This window comes from Notechis scutatus, chromosome 1 (genome assembly GCF_049901735.1).
Source record: "Notechis scutatus isolate UNSWTSFEM ecotype Mainland chromosome 1, rNotScu1.2, whole genome shotgun sequence".
Classification (NCBI taxonomy): domain Eukaryota; kingdom Metazoa; phylum Chordata; class Lepidosauria; order Squamata; family Elapidae; genus Notechis; species Notechis scutatus.
In genome coordinates this window covers 293,932,934-293,950,405 of record NC_142009.1, presented here as the reverse complement: position 1 = coordinate 293,950,405, position 17,472 = coordinate 293,932,934, and the positions used below count along the sequence as shown (strand labels likewise).

Sequence of the window (17,472 nt, the reverse complement as noted above, 5' to 3'; positions counted from 1 at the left end):
ATACCTAGAAGAAGTTATGCTGTTTTGAAGGCAGAAAGTGATCACACCAAATATTGATTTGATTTGGATTTCTCTTCTGTTTATTTACAATTTATTGATTGTTGTAATTATTACTAGTTGCTATTATTACTATTGTTTTTTATTGGAAGGGCAGCTCCTTTTATACATCTTGAAACTACTGATGAAAATTATCTTAAGATTAGACTGTTAAATGAGGAAGGATTATAAGAAAGATAAAGATAGTTATCACATATAGCATGTTTGGGAGTTACCATCATGGTTGTATTCTTTCTTTGAATACAATCATATTATCTACTATAGGCCCCTAAAACACGTAATCTACTGTAGGGCCCTAAAACGCGGTAAAGTTTCAGGTGTGTTTGGAAGTGTTAGGTCCTTAACATTGCTGAAATAAGGTTCAACTTCTTACCTGTTCCTTAGATAACATCAGGTACTTCAGGACCTATGACAATGACGGATCTTTCTTTATATGAAAAATGACTACACTGTATTAAGTCATCTGATCATTTTTATGTTTTCTTAACTCATAATGTTTGTGTATGTATGTAAGTAGAAAGTGTGATTTCAGAAGTCTGATAACAGATGGTTTTACCAGGGAAGTGGTTAGGGTGGTCTATAATGACTATGATAAACAGCAAAGAAGTAATTAATAGCTCTTCACTCATTTGTGATTCAAGGATGTTAAACGCTTTCTGCCCATCTCACATGTCTGCTAATTTGATTGTATGGTTAACTAATGGAAATACTGTAATAATACATAAGATTAAAAGATCCGATCCTAATTTATCATCCCATTGTGGCTGTTAATGGGGAACACTGCCAAATATAAGGTAGGCACTCATAAAGTGTTACTACCACCTTTTTAAGAGTAATTGGTCTTCAAAAACTTGAAAAGAATCACAATACAGTGAAAATTGCATTTCATGATGAAAACAGTTAATATATTGATTGTGGGTGTCTTAAATCAGAGGTCTCAACCCCTGGGCCGCAGCCCACTACTGGGCCATAGCCTATTCCGAACTGGGCCCTGTGAGCTGTGGGATGGCATGCATGCTTGCAACTTGATTTGTGTGAGTGGCAGGCTGGTGCGCATGCACATGTGCACGCAGCTAAACTTGCTCACATGCGTGTACATACTAGCACTGCCCCTGAATAGTGCATGCATGCTGGCCCACTGGCCTGCCACTCACATGACCTCGTTCCTCTCCCCCCCCCCACCACTGGACCACCAAGCCACAAAAGTTGGGGACTGCTGTCTTAAGAGATGCTATAGTCATATGGAAATGTAATATGGAAATTCACTGTATCCAGTATAATTTACTTTTGAGTAAACATGTAGATTCTAAGCAAGATGTACAAAGAACAGGGGATACTCTCTCGAGGTGCTAATTACTTTCTACAGAAAGGAAATAATTCTGTTTAGATGCAACTCATAGCTTTAAAAAAAGCAGTGAGTGGGTGAGCAATTATCAAAGTATGCTTTGAAGAGAGCATAGCAAGCAGAAGAGAATACAATTAGTGCCTCTTTCAATTTAGAGCTTCTTCATAAATGAGTGTCATCTGATCAACATGTCAAGGCAATGGAGCAATGTAAAAATAGAAAAAAGTACATGAGATATATATATATTCAGAACCAATATGCCCTTAGAAACATATAGAAATATAGTCATTGAAACCAAAAATAAGAGTCGGTTGATGGAGTTAGTGGAAGAGAATCATGGGCCATTCAAAAGGAGAGGCGGTAATTCCATTCTTCAAATCTCTTCAGCAATATCTTTTCCCAATGATTGACAGTTGACAAATTATTGAGACTCTATATCTAAATTTTAAATTTTTAAATGTTGCAGGATCCAATCTGAGTTGGTCACCAGGGCCAGAAGTTTTGTCTTCTGAGCTTTTGGACTCGTGCTTGAGCCCATCTACAGGAATGTTCAGGCTAGAGAGAAGTTCCCTGAAGATGGGCTCCAGTACGAGTCCGGAAGCTCAGAAAACAAAGCCTCTGGTCCCAGTGACTGACCCAGACTGGATCCTGCAATATTATGCTGGGACACATATATTAGCCCTTTTACATGTTGTTTTCTTATTTGTGATCATATATGGATATTGTCCAATGGTTACTAAAATCTATTTGTCACAGTGAAAGAAGAAAATTGATCACAGCTCTTTTTTACCTAGTAACTTATTTGGAAAGTTTGTTAAAACAATATCCTTGCAATTTTTTTCAGTGCTGTATAACTTGGGAAAATGAAAGTACTTCTATGATGCTATATCTATGTATACTTCATTTCTATTCTCTAATTACTGCAATGTCATCTTTAATTGCTCAATAAAGCTGACTCCGCTGTCCTCTTAAAATTAAGACTCTGTGTATTTAGATTTAATATGTCTTAAATATTCTATTTGACACACTATATAGCCAAATAAATTGCATTATATACTTAAGTATTCTGCCATTATCATATCTACTTTTGAATTAACTGAGGTGATAATTTTGACTTTCAGTTCTTTATGGAATTTATTTGAATTACTGATACTAGGAAGAGATGGCACACATCACTGATGAAGTAGGAAGAAGGTAATCACTTAATTCTATTCTTTGTATTTTATTCGGTTTCATAAAGCTAACTGATTTTTTTCTGCTGTCTGATAAATGCCATGGTTTTCATGATATCAAATTATAGGAGATCAGATATAAGCAAAGAAGTAGGTTAAGAATATATTTAGTTAAGAGCACAGTCCTAATCCATAAATCCATGGATTGAAGAAGATTAAAAACCAGATTAAGTCCTTCACCTTCATCTGGAAATCCTTTTGCTACAATCCATGTGAGCAAATCCACTTTACCAAAGTATTCTAAGATCAAAAATAAACCATTCAGGTTAGCAGAGGAGCTATCCAGTATAAAGCACAAGACATGTTTTGCTTCAATAATGTTTAGCTCCAGCTAAGCAGCTCTGTTGGCAAAATTGCTGTCCTGTTTTGTTATCAGTGATATATACCTTATGGATGTAATAAAATAATTTTATTTCATTTCGTTTGATCTACACCTGAATCCCAATTCTTGGTTCCTTTTGTTGATGAGATATGATCTTACCTTCACTGCCATCAGTCCACATACCTGGGTCAATAGTAGAATTCTCTTCTGAAGTCACCAATTCTAGAATGGTCATATACCAGAAACGTGGTGGGATATGACACTTGGCCAACATGTGACACTGATGAAAAAATTCACAACTTAACTCCAGCCCTCCCTCTCATATGTAAGAACAAATACATCAAGAAGAGAATTTATTTTGCCTAGGTTTGGAAAGAAATAGAAACATTAACCTAAAATAATAAATGGTAAAATTAGCAACATTTTGTGTTTGGAGTTGGATTTTCCAGCATACGTATAGAATTATTTCAATGTCTTTGAATGGTTTCATGAAAGGTGGTAAAAATGTATCATTTTTTTCCCTGTTTCCACTGTTAAAAATAAGAATGAGTGATAATAAAAAATGGTTCACAGTACATTTTCAAAATGAGCATGATTCAAAGTTAACATTTTTTGCATTGCTTTTATTTTAAATAAGGCTGCTCTATCTTTCTGACAAAAATATGATCCCATTTCAACCCTCAGAGTATCTACTATACCTTTTATAATGTTATTGTAATAAATAAATAAATAATAATAATAATAATAATAATAATAATAATAATAATAATAATAATAATAATAATATCAGGACTTGAGAATCAAACTGCAGAGACTCTGGCATAAACCAGTGCAGGTGGTCCAGTGGTACTCGGCACACTGGGTGCTGTGCCTAAAGACCTAGGCAAGCACTTAAAAACAATTGGTGCTGACAAGATCACCATTGGTCAGCTGCAGAAGGCCACCTTACTGGGATCTGTTCGCATAATCCGCCGATACATCACGCAGTCCTAAACACTTGGGAAGTGTTCGACTAGTGATTTGTGATAGGAAACCCAGCATGGTTATCTCGTCTGCTGTGTATACTGTCATTTTTGTGTACAACAACAACAACAACAACAATAATTTGTGTCTTTACTTTTGTTCTTTTCTTATTTGGGAATGTCTATTTGGGTGGGTGGGTGTGATCATTTTACAAGTTTTAATCTTTGTCATTGTTCAAATGGCAGAAGGAAACTGTTTTTGCAATATTGTTTCCATTTAGAACAGTGTTTCTCAAACTTGGCCACTTTAGATGTATGACTTCAATTCCCATGGCTTTTGGGGGAATTCTGGGAGTTGAAGTCTATACAACTTAAAGAAAAACTCATTTAGTATATTGGTCCCAAAGATAGCAATAGCAGTTAGACTTATATACTGCTTCAGTGCCTTCTGTAAGTGGTTTTACAGAGTCAGCCTATTGCCCCCAACAATCTGGGTCCCCATTTTACCAACCTCAGAAGAATGGAAGGTTGAGTCAACCTTGAGCCTGGTGAGATTTGAACTGCCAAATTGCAGGCAGCTGGCAGTCAGCAGAAGTACTGTAGCCTACAGTACTGATGGTAAGAAACAGAAATTTGATCTAAACACATGATACTGACATCTCTTTAAAATTTGCTCGATGAAGTGCTGCAAATTTAGGCAGATGAAATAATAAATGCCATATGAGTATTCATATGAGTATTCAAATGCCATATGTGTATTTATATAAATGCACAATACAGACTATAAACGAGCTTTTTACTGAAGATTTTTAAAAAAACTAAATAAAAAGGAAGATTTAAAGGAATGGCAAAAATTAGCTATGCCAGCAAGACAATACATTCTAAGAAAATCCCTACCCTGGTACAAAACCTAAATGCTCCATTCAATTAAGAGAGTAGATCAGCAGATTCACCAGTTTCAGTACTGAACTAAAATCACAAAAGTGGAAGAACACTCAATTACTGTTATTTTCTATCTTTTAAACAATCTGAGAAAATAGCTATTCTTAGCAAGAATCTGTCCGTTTATTCAGTGACAATGAATATTTAAATTATAACCTTCCAATAGTTCATTTACAGCGTCAAGCAAATGAAGTATAAATTAGAAATATAGCACTGAATTCTTCTGTGCTGCAGCTAAACATTTTGAGCAAAGCAAACCTGGTTCTGAAGTTAAAGAAAAGAACAGGCAGGCATAATTACTGCCAGGTAGAGAAATAAATTTTACTTACATTTTTACCATTACTCCTTTAATTACATGAAAGAATTTGCTTTTAGTGGGGAAAGGAAATACACGCTTGGACAGAATAAACTTCATTCTTAGCTGAAGTTTGAGTAAGTTTTTTCCTTACACCTTGGTCAAAGGAAAATAGGCTTGGGGGGGGGGGGTCATGGTTTGGATTAAGAACAGGCAACCTAAGAGTTCCTCTGAGGAAGATGGACAATTCAAAAATGTGATGATGGAGATGAGAGAGAGAGAGAGAGAGAGAGAGAGAGAGAGAGAGAGAGAGAGAGAGAGAGAGAGAGAGAGAGAGAGAGAGAGAGTTGGACAGACATGATGGATGGAGAGATAGAGAGATAGAGAGATAGAGATAGACAGACAGTCAGATAATCATCATAAGTATATCATGTTAGGGAGGGAGCAGTGACATCTTCAGAAACTGCACACAAGATTGCAATGATATATTTCAACAGCAAACAACCAAAATATGGACGCTGATTTAATTTAAATTAATTTTTACAAGCTTTCAGCCCCTTCTCAAAAAAGTAAAAAAACAAGAGATCAAGCAAATTCCAGTCCCTTGTGATGATCAGTCTCTGGTCTATTTAACAGAACTGAGATCTCTAATGCAGGTATAGTCACAATTCCTCAGAAGCTTGTTCTGCATTCCTCTGTGCCTTGTGTGTGTGTTCTTCTTTGTGCTTAGAAAGTGAGCTAGCCTCCAAGGTATGCAAGACCTTGGTCTACAATTATTGGCTAAAATTGGCTATTCATGAAAAATCTCTAGCGCTGTTCATCCTAATATATAGTTTTGTATCATACTAAAATAAAAGGCAGATAAAAAAGCTTACGCTTTGCAGTCTCTTTGTTCATACCTTCAATTGTAAAGTAAAATAAAGTATGTTGCATGCTATGCTCATTCAATAGAGTTAAAGCATAAGTGTAATCTCAATTACAAAGTATCTATTCTTTGTTTAGGGACATGGATAAAGTATGGGTGATTTATGACTCAAAATAGGCACAAACACTTAATTCTTTTCATAGTGACCAGTGAGGTATTGGTCCATTTCAGCACAATTTTATGTATGTGCTTAAGAAGGTGAATTATTTAAAATATCAGGAAGACAATAAAAGAATTATAAATTTCTGTAGTGAGTGGGATAATAATATTTACAGGCCACACTATGTTCAATCTGTATCAGGACCGCTACCTCCAATTGAGCACATCTGGGACATCATGTCTCGCTCCATCCACCAATGCCAAGTTGTACCACAGACTGTCCAGGAGTTGGGGGATGCTTTAGTCCAGGTGTGGGAGGAGATCCCTCATCTGCCACTTCATCAGGTGCATGCCCAGGCATTGTAGGGAGGTCATACAGGCACGTGGAGGCCACACACACTACTGAGCCTCATTTTGACTAGTTTTAAGGACATTACATCAAAGTTGGATCAGCCTGTAGTGTTTTTTTCCACTTTAATTTTGAGTGTAACTCCAAATCCAGACCTCCATGGGTTGCTAAATTTGATTTCCATTGATAATTTTTGTGTGGTTTTGTTGTCAGCACATTCAACTATGTAATGAACACAGTATTTAATAAGAATATTTCATTCTTTCAGATCTAGGATGTCTTATTTTTGTGTTCCCTTCATTTTTTTGAGCTATGTATATATATATATTCTATTTTCTTATATAAGATTCTTATGGGTAAGCATAAATGTATCATAAACAGTGTTTCCTGCATTGATTTTGTTTTACAGTTGAATTTATTCCTGACCACATAACCAGATGTTAATTTTTAAAAAAATAGTACAGCATAATATTTACCTTATATAGTAAAGCAGTGAATAAAAATGATTGCCAGTGAACTTTCCAAAATAATCAATTGACACCTCTTAGTGAAATTCTACTGTATAAAATGCATTTTTTCAAAAAGAGACATCTGGAAGGAAGCAATTATTTTTCCTGAAATTTTAGGAACACCTGTCTCTTTAAATAACGATTGAAAGAACTTGTTCATTCAATGCAAGACTGCTTTAGTTCAGTGTAATATATATTTAACAGCAGATGAATCGTCTTGTCAACCTTTGAACACCAATATAATATTAAAATCAGGGGGAAAACTATGTTGGAAAAAAAGTTTGTGTCACTTTCCTTCCTTTGATTCATGCATGCAGTAACTGAAAAGGTTGATCTTTCTCTGAGGGCATATCAGTATTTTGGAAAGCTTTCCAGCTAAAGTAAAAAATAAAGATCCATTTCTGTGGGTCACATGAAAAAAAAAACCTTTGTATTTTGTATAGTTACAGCGTCATCTGGACCTTTTTAAAAGCAACATGCCACCCATCCCTCATGTATGCCCCTGATGCTGGCTTTTCGCTCTCAGGGGGAAATGTAGCTTTTCTTAAAGAGTTTCCCACTGTTTTATATCTATCAAAAAAAGAGATCATCAATTTTTAATTATACAATCATGTTATAGTGTACTTATTTCTCTCTACTTCTTGTTTAAAATTTAATTTAATTATTTTAAATTGAAGGGGATATGAGAATTGTGTTTACTTTAAAGACATTTCTCTTTATTAATGAAATGATTGTTGCTCAATTTTTGGTAAAGCATGTAGCAGTTGACAATAAATTTAATTGAAAGCAAAACAAAACTGGTACACATGGAATAATTGACTCTGATGACCAGAAGCCAGAAATTAAACAAACCCATTGGGGAAAAATTAGCTCCATTATTTCTTTCTTGCAGTGCCAGCATGTTGATTTTTCATAGAAAATATAGAAAATGACATGTTAATGGTATTTATCTCACCTGATGTTTGTAAACATAGCTATATGTGGAGGGGATGGGAGTTGTTTTTTGTTTTGTTTTTGTTTTCCCAAATTTTATTCTATTGTACTTTACTAATTTATTTGATTCTTTTTGTTAGTTCTTATTGTTTTTGTTTTTATTTTTTGTTTTAAATATGATTTTACATTGTGTCAGCCACCTTGAGTCACCATGGGGGAATAGGTGGCAATATAAATCAAATAAATAAATAAATAAATGGTTTTTCTAAATGGAACAAAACCATTCCTTCTGTTCCTCTCATTCACAAGATTAGTGCACCAGAGGAATGTGTCAATATAATTTCCTTGGACTTCATTAAGGCATTTTGATGAAGTAGACCATAACCTATTATTTGATAAAATAAAATGGATTTGTAACTGACCAGATGGATTTGTAACTGACTGACCAACCACACTCAACATGTAGTCCTCAATGGAACTGCATCTACATGGAGGAAAGTATTCAGTGGAGTACCCCAAGGCTCTGTTTTAGGTCTTCAACATCTTCATCAATGATTTGGACAAGGGGATAGATGGGGAACTCATCAAATTTGCAGATAACACCAAGCTAGCAGGAATAGCCAACACTCCAGAAGCACTGAACATTGGGTGCTATCTAACAAAATGAAATTCAGTAGTGAAAAAAATAAGGTTCCGCATTTAGGCAAGTAAAACAAAATGCACAGGTACAGTATATATGGTATCTCCCTCAATAGTAGTAACTGTGAGTGGGATCTTGAGTCCTAATGGACAATCATTTAAATATGAGCCAGCAGTGTGCTGCAGTTGTCAAAAAAGCCAACACAGTTCTAGGCTGCATTAATAGAGGGATAGAATCAAGATCACGTGAAATGTTAATACCGCTTTATAAGGCTTAGTAAGGCCACACTTGGAATACTGCATCCAGTTTTGGTTGCCACAATGTAAAAAAGATGTTGAGACTCTAGAAAGAGTGCAAAGAAGAGCACAAAGATGATTAGGGGACTGGAGGCTAAAACATATAAAGAACAGTTGCTGGAATTGGGTATGTCTAGTTTGATGAAAATAAGGACTAGGGGTGATATGATAGCAGTGTTCCAATAAGTCAGGGCTGCCACAAAGAAGATGGGGTCAAGCTATTCTCCAAAGCATCTCAGGGCAGGACAAGAAGCAATACGTGGAAACTAATCAAGGAGAGAAGCAACTTAGAACTAAGGAGAAATTTCCTGACAGTTAGAACAATTGAACAGTGGAACAATTTGTCTCCAGAAGTTGTAAATGCTCCAACACTGGAAGTTTTTAAGAAGAGATTGTCTGGAATGGTATAGGGTTTCCTGCCTAAGCAGGACTAGAAGACCTCCAAAGTCCCTTCCAACTCTGTTATTCTATTCTATTCTATTCCCTCAACCTTGACCATGGTATCTTTCTTGTCAATAGAAGCTACACAAATATATGTGGGAAATATTAGTATTCTCCTTCAATGGCTTTCCATTCAATATCTTCTAATGCTACCCTATCCAGAATGTTATAATCATCTGCATAAAAGAGCTGGAAAGTTCTAGTCCTGGTTAGATATGAACGCTGCTGAGTTACCTTGGGCCAGGTCTTCTCTCTAGCCTTAGGAAGGAGGCACTGGCCTTGCTAAGAAAATTTTAGGCACATGATAGCAGTGTTCCAATATTTGAGAGGCTGTCATAGAGATGATGGAGTCAATCTATTTTCCAAAGCACCTGAAGGCCCAACAAGGAATAATGGATAGAAAGTAATCAAGAAGAGATTCAACCTAGAAATGAGAAAATTTCTGACCGTGAGAGCAATCAACCAATGGAACAACTTGCCTTCAAAAGTTGTGGGTGCTTCATCACTGGAAGCTTCAGAAGAGACTGTCAGCCATCCATCAGAAATGGTATAGGGTCTCCTGCTTAAGCGGGGGGTTAGACTAGATGACATACAAGGTCTATTCCATTCCATTCATCTATCATCTATCTATATCTATCATCTAGCTATCAATCCCTACCTACTTACCTATCTACCTATCTGAAATATGATTAAAGTTTGATGACACTTCACACATTCCTGTCCAATCCTGAATGCTATGTTATTATATTACATATTTAGCACCTAAATACTATACTAATAAGATCCATCTGGAAAGATAGCTAGAAGTTTATTCTCTATCTACCTTACCTGAGTACAGCAATCTTTTAGAGCTGCTTTTTCTCATAAAAAGAAGATGCGCCCAATACACCGATCAGAAAGACATCACATGCTAAGATTTCCTTACCAGACAATTAAAGGCAAATCTATGCTTATTCTAAGTGTCTCCTGTTGTAACAGTTAATTATCATGATAAAATTCCATCTTGTGTCATGTTTACTGATGGTTCCCTTGTGGATATTCATGACAGAAAATAAATGGTAATTTACTTATATGAATACTAAAGATAATTAAAAATACAAAAACTGATTTGACCTTATGCATGATTAAGTCCTTGTGCAATAAAACTCAAAAAGAAAAAGAAGCCACTACAATAACACAGCTAAGAATTGTAAAGAGATCAGAAGTACAGAAGAAAACACAACTCAATATTTTTTTCTTGGGCCATGTGTGGCATCATAACGTCCCCAGCATCAAAGCCAAAATTGTGTCAAAGCCGAAACCGCTTCCCCCTCTCACCGCCGGCTTCAATACACGAGGCTTCCAAAGCTGCAGCTGCGATGCCATATCAGCTGTCAAGCTCTGCCCAGCTTCAAGCCATAATGTCGGGCTCTGGGACATCGGTAAGATGTAGAGCCCGACACCATGTCTAATGTATAAGATGAACAAAGCACAACATTCCATTTTTATTAAACGTCAGTGCATTTGCATTGAAAATCTGTCTCCACAGATGCAAATCTGTGAAACCAAATTCTGTGAAACTGAATTTTGGAAGCTTTTCTTTTTCCCAGAAAAAGCTATTTTGGTAGGAATGATTTAGACAGTAACCTTTGAATACCGAGTCTTTGTGTATATATCTGCATAGATGTAATTTAACCCAATTTCTGCTCTAAATTGGCCTTTAGGAATCAAGCCACATAGAAATGAGTCTTTGTGAGACTTGTTGAGCCGGCGCAGCCTCTTGGAGCAGGATGCCTTGCATGGTCCCAGAGACTCATTTCTGATGGAGTTTGGGGGAGAGAAAGAAAGACTTTTGCTGCTTTCCTTGCATACAACCAAAAGCAGCAGAAGAAAGAAGCCCAGTGGCCAGGCCAGGCACATGGGGCAAGTGAGGCAAGTTCCCCCCTCTGCCCTTCCCCCCTCCCCTCACTACCTCGTGTTGTTCGCAATACAAGCAACGCAAGCCTGTGTTCCCGTGGGCCATGTGGATGGTGCAGTCTTGTGTTCCTGCACAGCCTAGATTAGTTAGTTTACTTTATTGTCATTGCACCTCATACAACGAAATCAAACACCATCTTCAGTGCACATTATGACCATGAAAATAAACACATACATACATCCTTCACACTCCACATTAATTGCTTGGGGGTGTTTTGGGGGTGACATTTCTCTGTGGACCACCAAAATTTTCTCATGGACCACCAGTGGTCTCCAGCCCTCTGGTTGGCAACCACTGCACTAGCAAATCTAAACATATATTGAATGCTTTAATGCTTAATCAGTCATTTCAAAAGCTATTCATTGCACAGTGATTTCAGTATTACGTACATTTTCAAGGAATAAAGCTGACATTTTATATTATGCAATTCAGCTTGCCTGGTATACAGTACAACCAGTAAAAATGATTTTTTAAAGTGATGTACCTTTAATATATTCATATTTGTAGATTAATATTTTTTCATTTGTAAAACACACTTGTTTCAGTACTATTTCATTGTTTACATTACCTAACCAAAAATTAAATGAAGAAAGGCCAGCCATGTAGGGAAAGAAAAATCCAGAATGGCATTATTGAGGGAACATAAACTACCAATATATAAAATAGCACATTCCTATTACTCACTTTCTTCAAGATATGAATAGAATAATGGAAATCAAAATTAGTATCTTACCTGTTATCATGCCCTGGAGCAACAGCCAGTACTCTTGATGGTCATTGTAACAGAAATTTCATTATGACTGTTATTATTTTCTTTTTTAAAAATGATGATTCTGGCTATTCTTTAATAGCACAGGTCATACGTTACAATCTCAGTTAATAAAGTGACTGCATTATCTGATACCAAAATCTCTTGTCTGAAGTTTATTTATGGCACATGCCATAGAGCTGAGTATGCCTTTTTCCTAATGTAGAAAAAATTATCAAAGATCAAAATGGCGGATGATCTCTGAGGCTTTTCTAATATTTTCTCAAAGTGATTCATGATTTAAAAATATTCATTTTAGCATTTTATCTACATATGTCAAAGTTGTTTTAAATTAATATTGATTGTACAATGTATAATTAATATTTCGTGTATATTTCAATGTACAATTAATATTTCAAAGTTAGCCTCCTTCATGTGAATCTATTTATATTGAATAATGGAGATCAAAGACATTCAACAATGGAGCAAGTATATGTGTGGATCCAAGTGGCTAAACAGACAGTTTTCAAGCTGGCTGAAAAAATATATATGCAAGGCTAATACAGGTAGTCCTTGACTTACAATCATTCATTTAGTGACTGAAGTTACAACAGCACACAGAAAGTGGCTTATGACCTTTTTCCACACTTACAAGCATTGCAGCTTCCCTGTGGTCACATGATCAAAATGTGACCTCTTGGCAACTGGCATGTCTTTATGACAGTTGCAGTGTCCTGGGATCATGTGATCACCTTTTGTGACCTTCTGAAAGCAAAGTCAGTGAGGAAGCCAGTTTCACTTAACAACCATATATCTAACTTAACAAACACACTGATTCATTTAAAAAGGGTGGCAAGAAAGGTCATAAAATGGGGCAAAACTCACTTAAGAACTATCTTGTTTAGCCAATTTTGTGCTCAATTTTGATCGTATGTCAAGGACTATCTGCGTAGAATCTTTGCATAGGAAGAACACTTAAATAAATATGAATGCATCTGTAGTATATAATTATTAACAAAAAATTAGGAAGTTAGTTATTTGATCAAAATATTTGATTGAAAAATTATTTTGCCCCATTGCTTCATACTTAGGTGAGATGGACGGCCATACAAATTAAAGAAATTGGATCAATCAATAAAAATAAAACAGCAATCATTTTTACATTTTAAAAACTTTTAATGGAGATTTGAATCTGAGGAAAAATAAACTCACTGATCATAATCTTATATGGTGAAAGGCAAATGGTCAAGCTATTACCCTGTTTCTCCAACAATATGGCCTCCCCCAATAGGAAGTCCCAGCATGTTTTATAGGCATGAAATGAAATTAAGCCCCTTCCCCCAAATTAAGGCCTATATTAAAACATGCGAAATGGGGGGGAATGGTGGGGGGGCTTGCCATTAGTAAGTACTTTTGTTGCACACCCAGATATGGTGCTGCCTGCGTTGACCCCGATACGAAGTGCCCCACCAATGCCGAGGTCAATATCCAAGCCATCGCTGCCGTAGTTATAAACTATTTCATATATATCTATGTAACTTACACCTTCTTGTTTCTATTGTGTACAAGACCCCTCCCAGACTATTAGTCTGAAATTCCTAGAATACCTACCAAGCATGTTTGCTGGTATATTAAAATAGCACCATAGTCCAGCTTATGGCAGGAACAAAGAACACTAATTTTCGTTTCAAACACAGAGGACAGCTGCATCATGTGGACAGAATTAAAGGAATAGTAACCTTCTCTTCTTGTTGCTGAAATCAAGATGGCAGAACTGAAGTTTTAGAGCAGCCCTCCAAAACTGATGTTTTTGATAAGGACTCCATCTCTGTGTTCTTTCATAACATTCCACTACCATCGTCGTATGGAATGCAAAGGATGCTGGGACACATAGATCCATAAACATTTGATAAATTGCATTACAATAAGGTTCTTTTTAAAATTAAATTTTAAAATTTCAATTTTGGGAGAGAGGCCGAGAAAAACACAGGACTGTCAAGCTCCCATCACTGTTTATGGTGGCCAGAAAAAAATAAAAAATTAACTTTCCACCTGATTGGGTCATCTCTGAACATGTGCTGTCAGAACACATGTTAGCTACCTTAAAAAAATGGCAGTCATACAAATTTTATTTATTTATTTATTCATACATTCCATTTCTATAGCTGCCCATCTCAAACAAGTGACTCTGGGTGGCAAAAAAATAATGAAATAGTTAAAAGCAATTACAGTTTACAATTGTGCAAATAGAATTCTTAACATATATATCATTCAAGAAGTTTGATTTAGTGTAACATACAAGATAATGGAATTATTTTCACTTTCTATCCAGACTTTGCACAACTAGAATGATTGGAATTTTTTTCATATCATTCCAGTAAAATTAAGTGTGCAGAAATAAGCACAGAATTGCAGCCTAAAGTCTTTTGTTAACTCTATTTTTCTCTAGCCTTAGAATTGGGCTACTAGGAGATGTCTATTACCCTTAAAATTCATCCACCAATGAATAAGAATACATAGTATAGTAATATAGAAGAAATTATGGAAACAATGTGTATTAATTCAGTTTATACTTTGTTTAGTTTTTATAAGTGATATAAAAATATCAGGTCTGTAGAAAGACTGCTTTTGCAGCTTTCTTAAAAATAGGGCTAAACATTCCTCATTATGTTTTGCTCTGCCGTTTGTACATGGCACTTAATGCAATGTCCTTTGGGGCAATTCTAACACATGTAAATGAGGATTCATCTTAGGCAAACAAATGTACTGGCCACAATAGAAAGATTACATCATGGCTAGAACTACATTATTTGCTGTTGCAGTTTCCCAATCCATGAAAAAGTTTTCCTAATAGCAATTATTTCCTGTTGTGGTAATAGTAATTAATTACTATGAAGTAGCAATTATTTCCTATGACAATTGCTAGAATAATAGTAATTATTTCCTATGGCAATTCTTTTGCCTGAAATGGTGCCAGAATCATGAAGAAATATGAGGGTTTTTTAAATCATATTAACTGCTAAGTTCTACTAGTATTGTAATGTACTATAAATTAGTATTGTAATTTTAATTTTTAAGTACTAGTTTTATTGTTAGTAAACTTTCTTGATTTTGAAGAAAAATTATGCAACTCAAATGTTTTTGAAGAAAAAAAGTTGCACTGAGTCCCAAATGCAACTTCTTTCTTCAAAAACATTTCCAAGAGCCTTCACCTATCTGCAATAAAGATTGACTCAACTATGGCATTGCTCACCTAAAAACATGATTTGTTTCTTCCTCTACATGCATATGTTTTCTAAAAAGTGAATATTGAAAAAGTATCAGATGAAGCAGTCACCATTATGACCTAAACTATATACTTTTCAAAAAATATATAGCAGAAAAGAGTATACAGTACCTGTGATTTCTATGCAGTATCAAGACTGCCTTTAAGAATATTTCCCAAGATAGCAGAAAGCTACTGAAATATGTTTTCAATTCTTCCTGTTCCCTGGACACTTGTCTGTGAAGCCAGGGAATAAAATAATTCATTGGCCCCTAGAGAGATCTCTCTCAGACACATACATCACTTACAAACAATACAAATGCACACTATTTCAACATCTACTAAGTTCTTGTTACCAATACATTTTTTAATAAAAAGAAAGAATAGTTTATAAAACATCAAATAAATAATGTTAATTTCTTTTAAATAGACATATATAGATAGAACAAAATGAAACTTGAGGGAAAACTTACTGGCGTTACAGTTTATCCTGATACAGTCTAGATGGGGAAAAATAAATGAAAGATGAAATTGCATCCTTCAAGGTAACAGCTGCAGACATCCAAAAACAATCAGTCCACCCTTCCGGGGACAGACACACGCAAAGAAATGTGGCCATTTTATATTTATGTACATTCTATAGAAGTACAAGAATGTCTGTGTACTTATTTACTACAAAAGTTTCAGAACCATAAACTATTCCCATTTCCCTGCTTCTGTTTACATGTTTGTGTTTGTGTTTGTTTGTTTGTGTATGTGTGTATGTCAGTGTGTACACATGTGAGATACTTGCAGAAAAGAACTATAAATTATATATATTTCCTTGACAATACTTTTTAAGAAAAATGTGTTATTTTGCAAAATATGTTATTTCTAAACAAAAACTAGGTAAGTCTACATGTTATTAAAGCACAGGCATTTTCCCATAAAATGCAAGGCTTTCTTCCAAATGGTGAGTATTTTAGTCCTTTTAGGATATTTTTACACATTTGGATGCTTAAAAGCAAATTTTACAATGTTTCACTGGAATGATTAGTGTATCTATATAAATGCATTCCTGGCTTTAGCTTGTAAATATTTAGTAATGCAATATTTAGCCCTTTCAATGTATACTCATTTCCTGTGCGATAACTTAAAATGTTTTGCAGAAAAAATGTATATTGCCAAAACTTTTCATGCTGCAGAAAGGGATAACATATTGCTCCTTGTCACCATAAAATGGCCACTTGCAAACTGCTAACCGCACGAACGCCCAGCCCAGATTTCACTGCATTTTGGAGAGTTCATATTTTTTATTGGTTGGAGAGAGTTGATACAAAAACAGCCAGCCAGCCCTTCAGAGCCCTGTTTCACCTTGCTGCCTGAATATTGGAATTAAATGAAGCATCTACAACATTCCGGAAGAAGATGAAATAGGCAGTGCAGTGGCAGATCTGATTATCTTTGACAACCCCCTGCGCTTCACTCATATGAAACTACAAGTGGGAGAAACCATAAACAAATTAAAAAAGACTACAGTGACACATGCACTTATTTGTGCATGTTAAACACTCATTAACATGCTAACGAAAAAGTAGAATTTCAGCTGAGGTGTTCTGAGCACTCAGAGACTTTTCTGAGCAAAACAAGCTTCACAAACTTGATCACAAGATTAGAAGCATGACACCTCCTTTAATTCTTAGACTGAGAACACATTATTTGAAAAATGTGTTGCAACATGTTGCCATTATAATCCTGTGACAAACTGTTCCTCGCAGTTAATGCTAAGAGCCACTTCTCCATATATTCAACTATATCATGTTAAAAAGACTCCACTGTTCATTTGGCAAAAATTTGGTTAATCAAGGTTGACTTCTGGCTCAACTAAACTATTGAAAGCTAGCTATGCTAAACTTAGAGGTATTTTTGCCAAGTAAAATTAGAAAGGAACATGTCTAATTAATACCATAAAATTAATATTTAGAAAAGGAGGGCAGTAAACAAAAAATCTGAGTGATCGGGAAAAAGAAAACATCCAGAAGTAATGATGCCACAGAGTGTATTTTCCAGCATATCTTCTCTTAAGAAAATATGGGTTTGGTTTCGTGCGATTAGGTTTGTCATGTGTCGTCAACCGCAACAGAAAAGTGGGAGCAAACAGCCCTTGAGCATTTAG

General features: G+C 35.5%; 1 protein-coding gene and 1 long non-coding RNA gene across 21 annotated transcripts in view; one reads left to right on the top strand and one right to left on the bottom strand.

Moving 5' to 3' along the window:
* NRXN3 (neurexin 3) overlaps window positions 1–17,472 on the bottom strand; it is a 1,270,300-nt gene that overhangs the window by 817,814 nt on the left and 435,014 nt on the right. For 19 of the 20 annotated variants that reach the window (XM_087952028.1, XM_087952029.1, XM_087952026.1 and 16 more), the window contains one exon: window positions 15,791–15,817. The exons of the other annotated variant lie outside the window; for it this stretch is intronic. In XM_087952028.1, coding sequence (XP_087808154.1) covers window positions 15,791–15,817 — 27 coding nt within the window. The remainder of the gene's footprint in view (window positions 1–15,790; window positions 15,818–17,472) is intronic. 20 annotated transcript variants of the gene reach the window in all.
* The window catches only part of LOC148133440 (uncharacterized), a 77,824-nt gene that overhangs the window by 8,798 nt on the left and 51,554 nt on the right, over window positions 1–17,472 (top strand). The window lies entirely within an intron of this gene.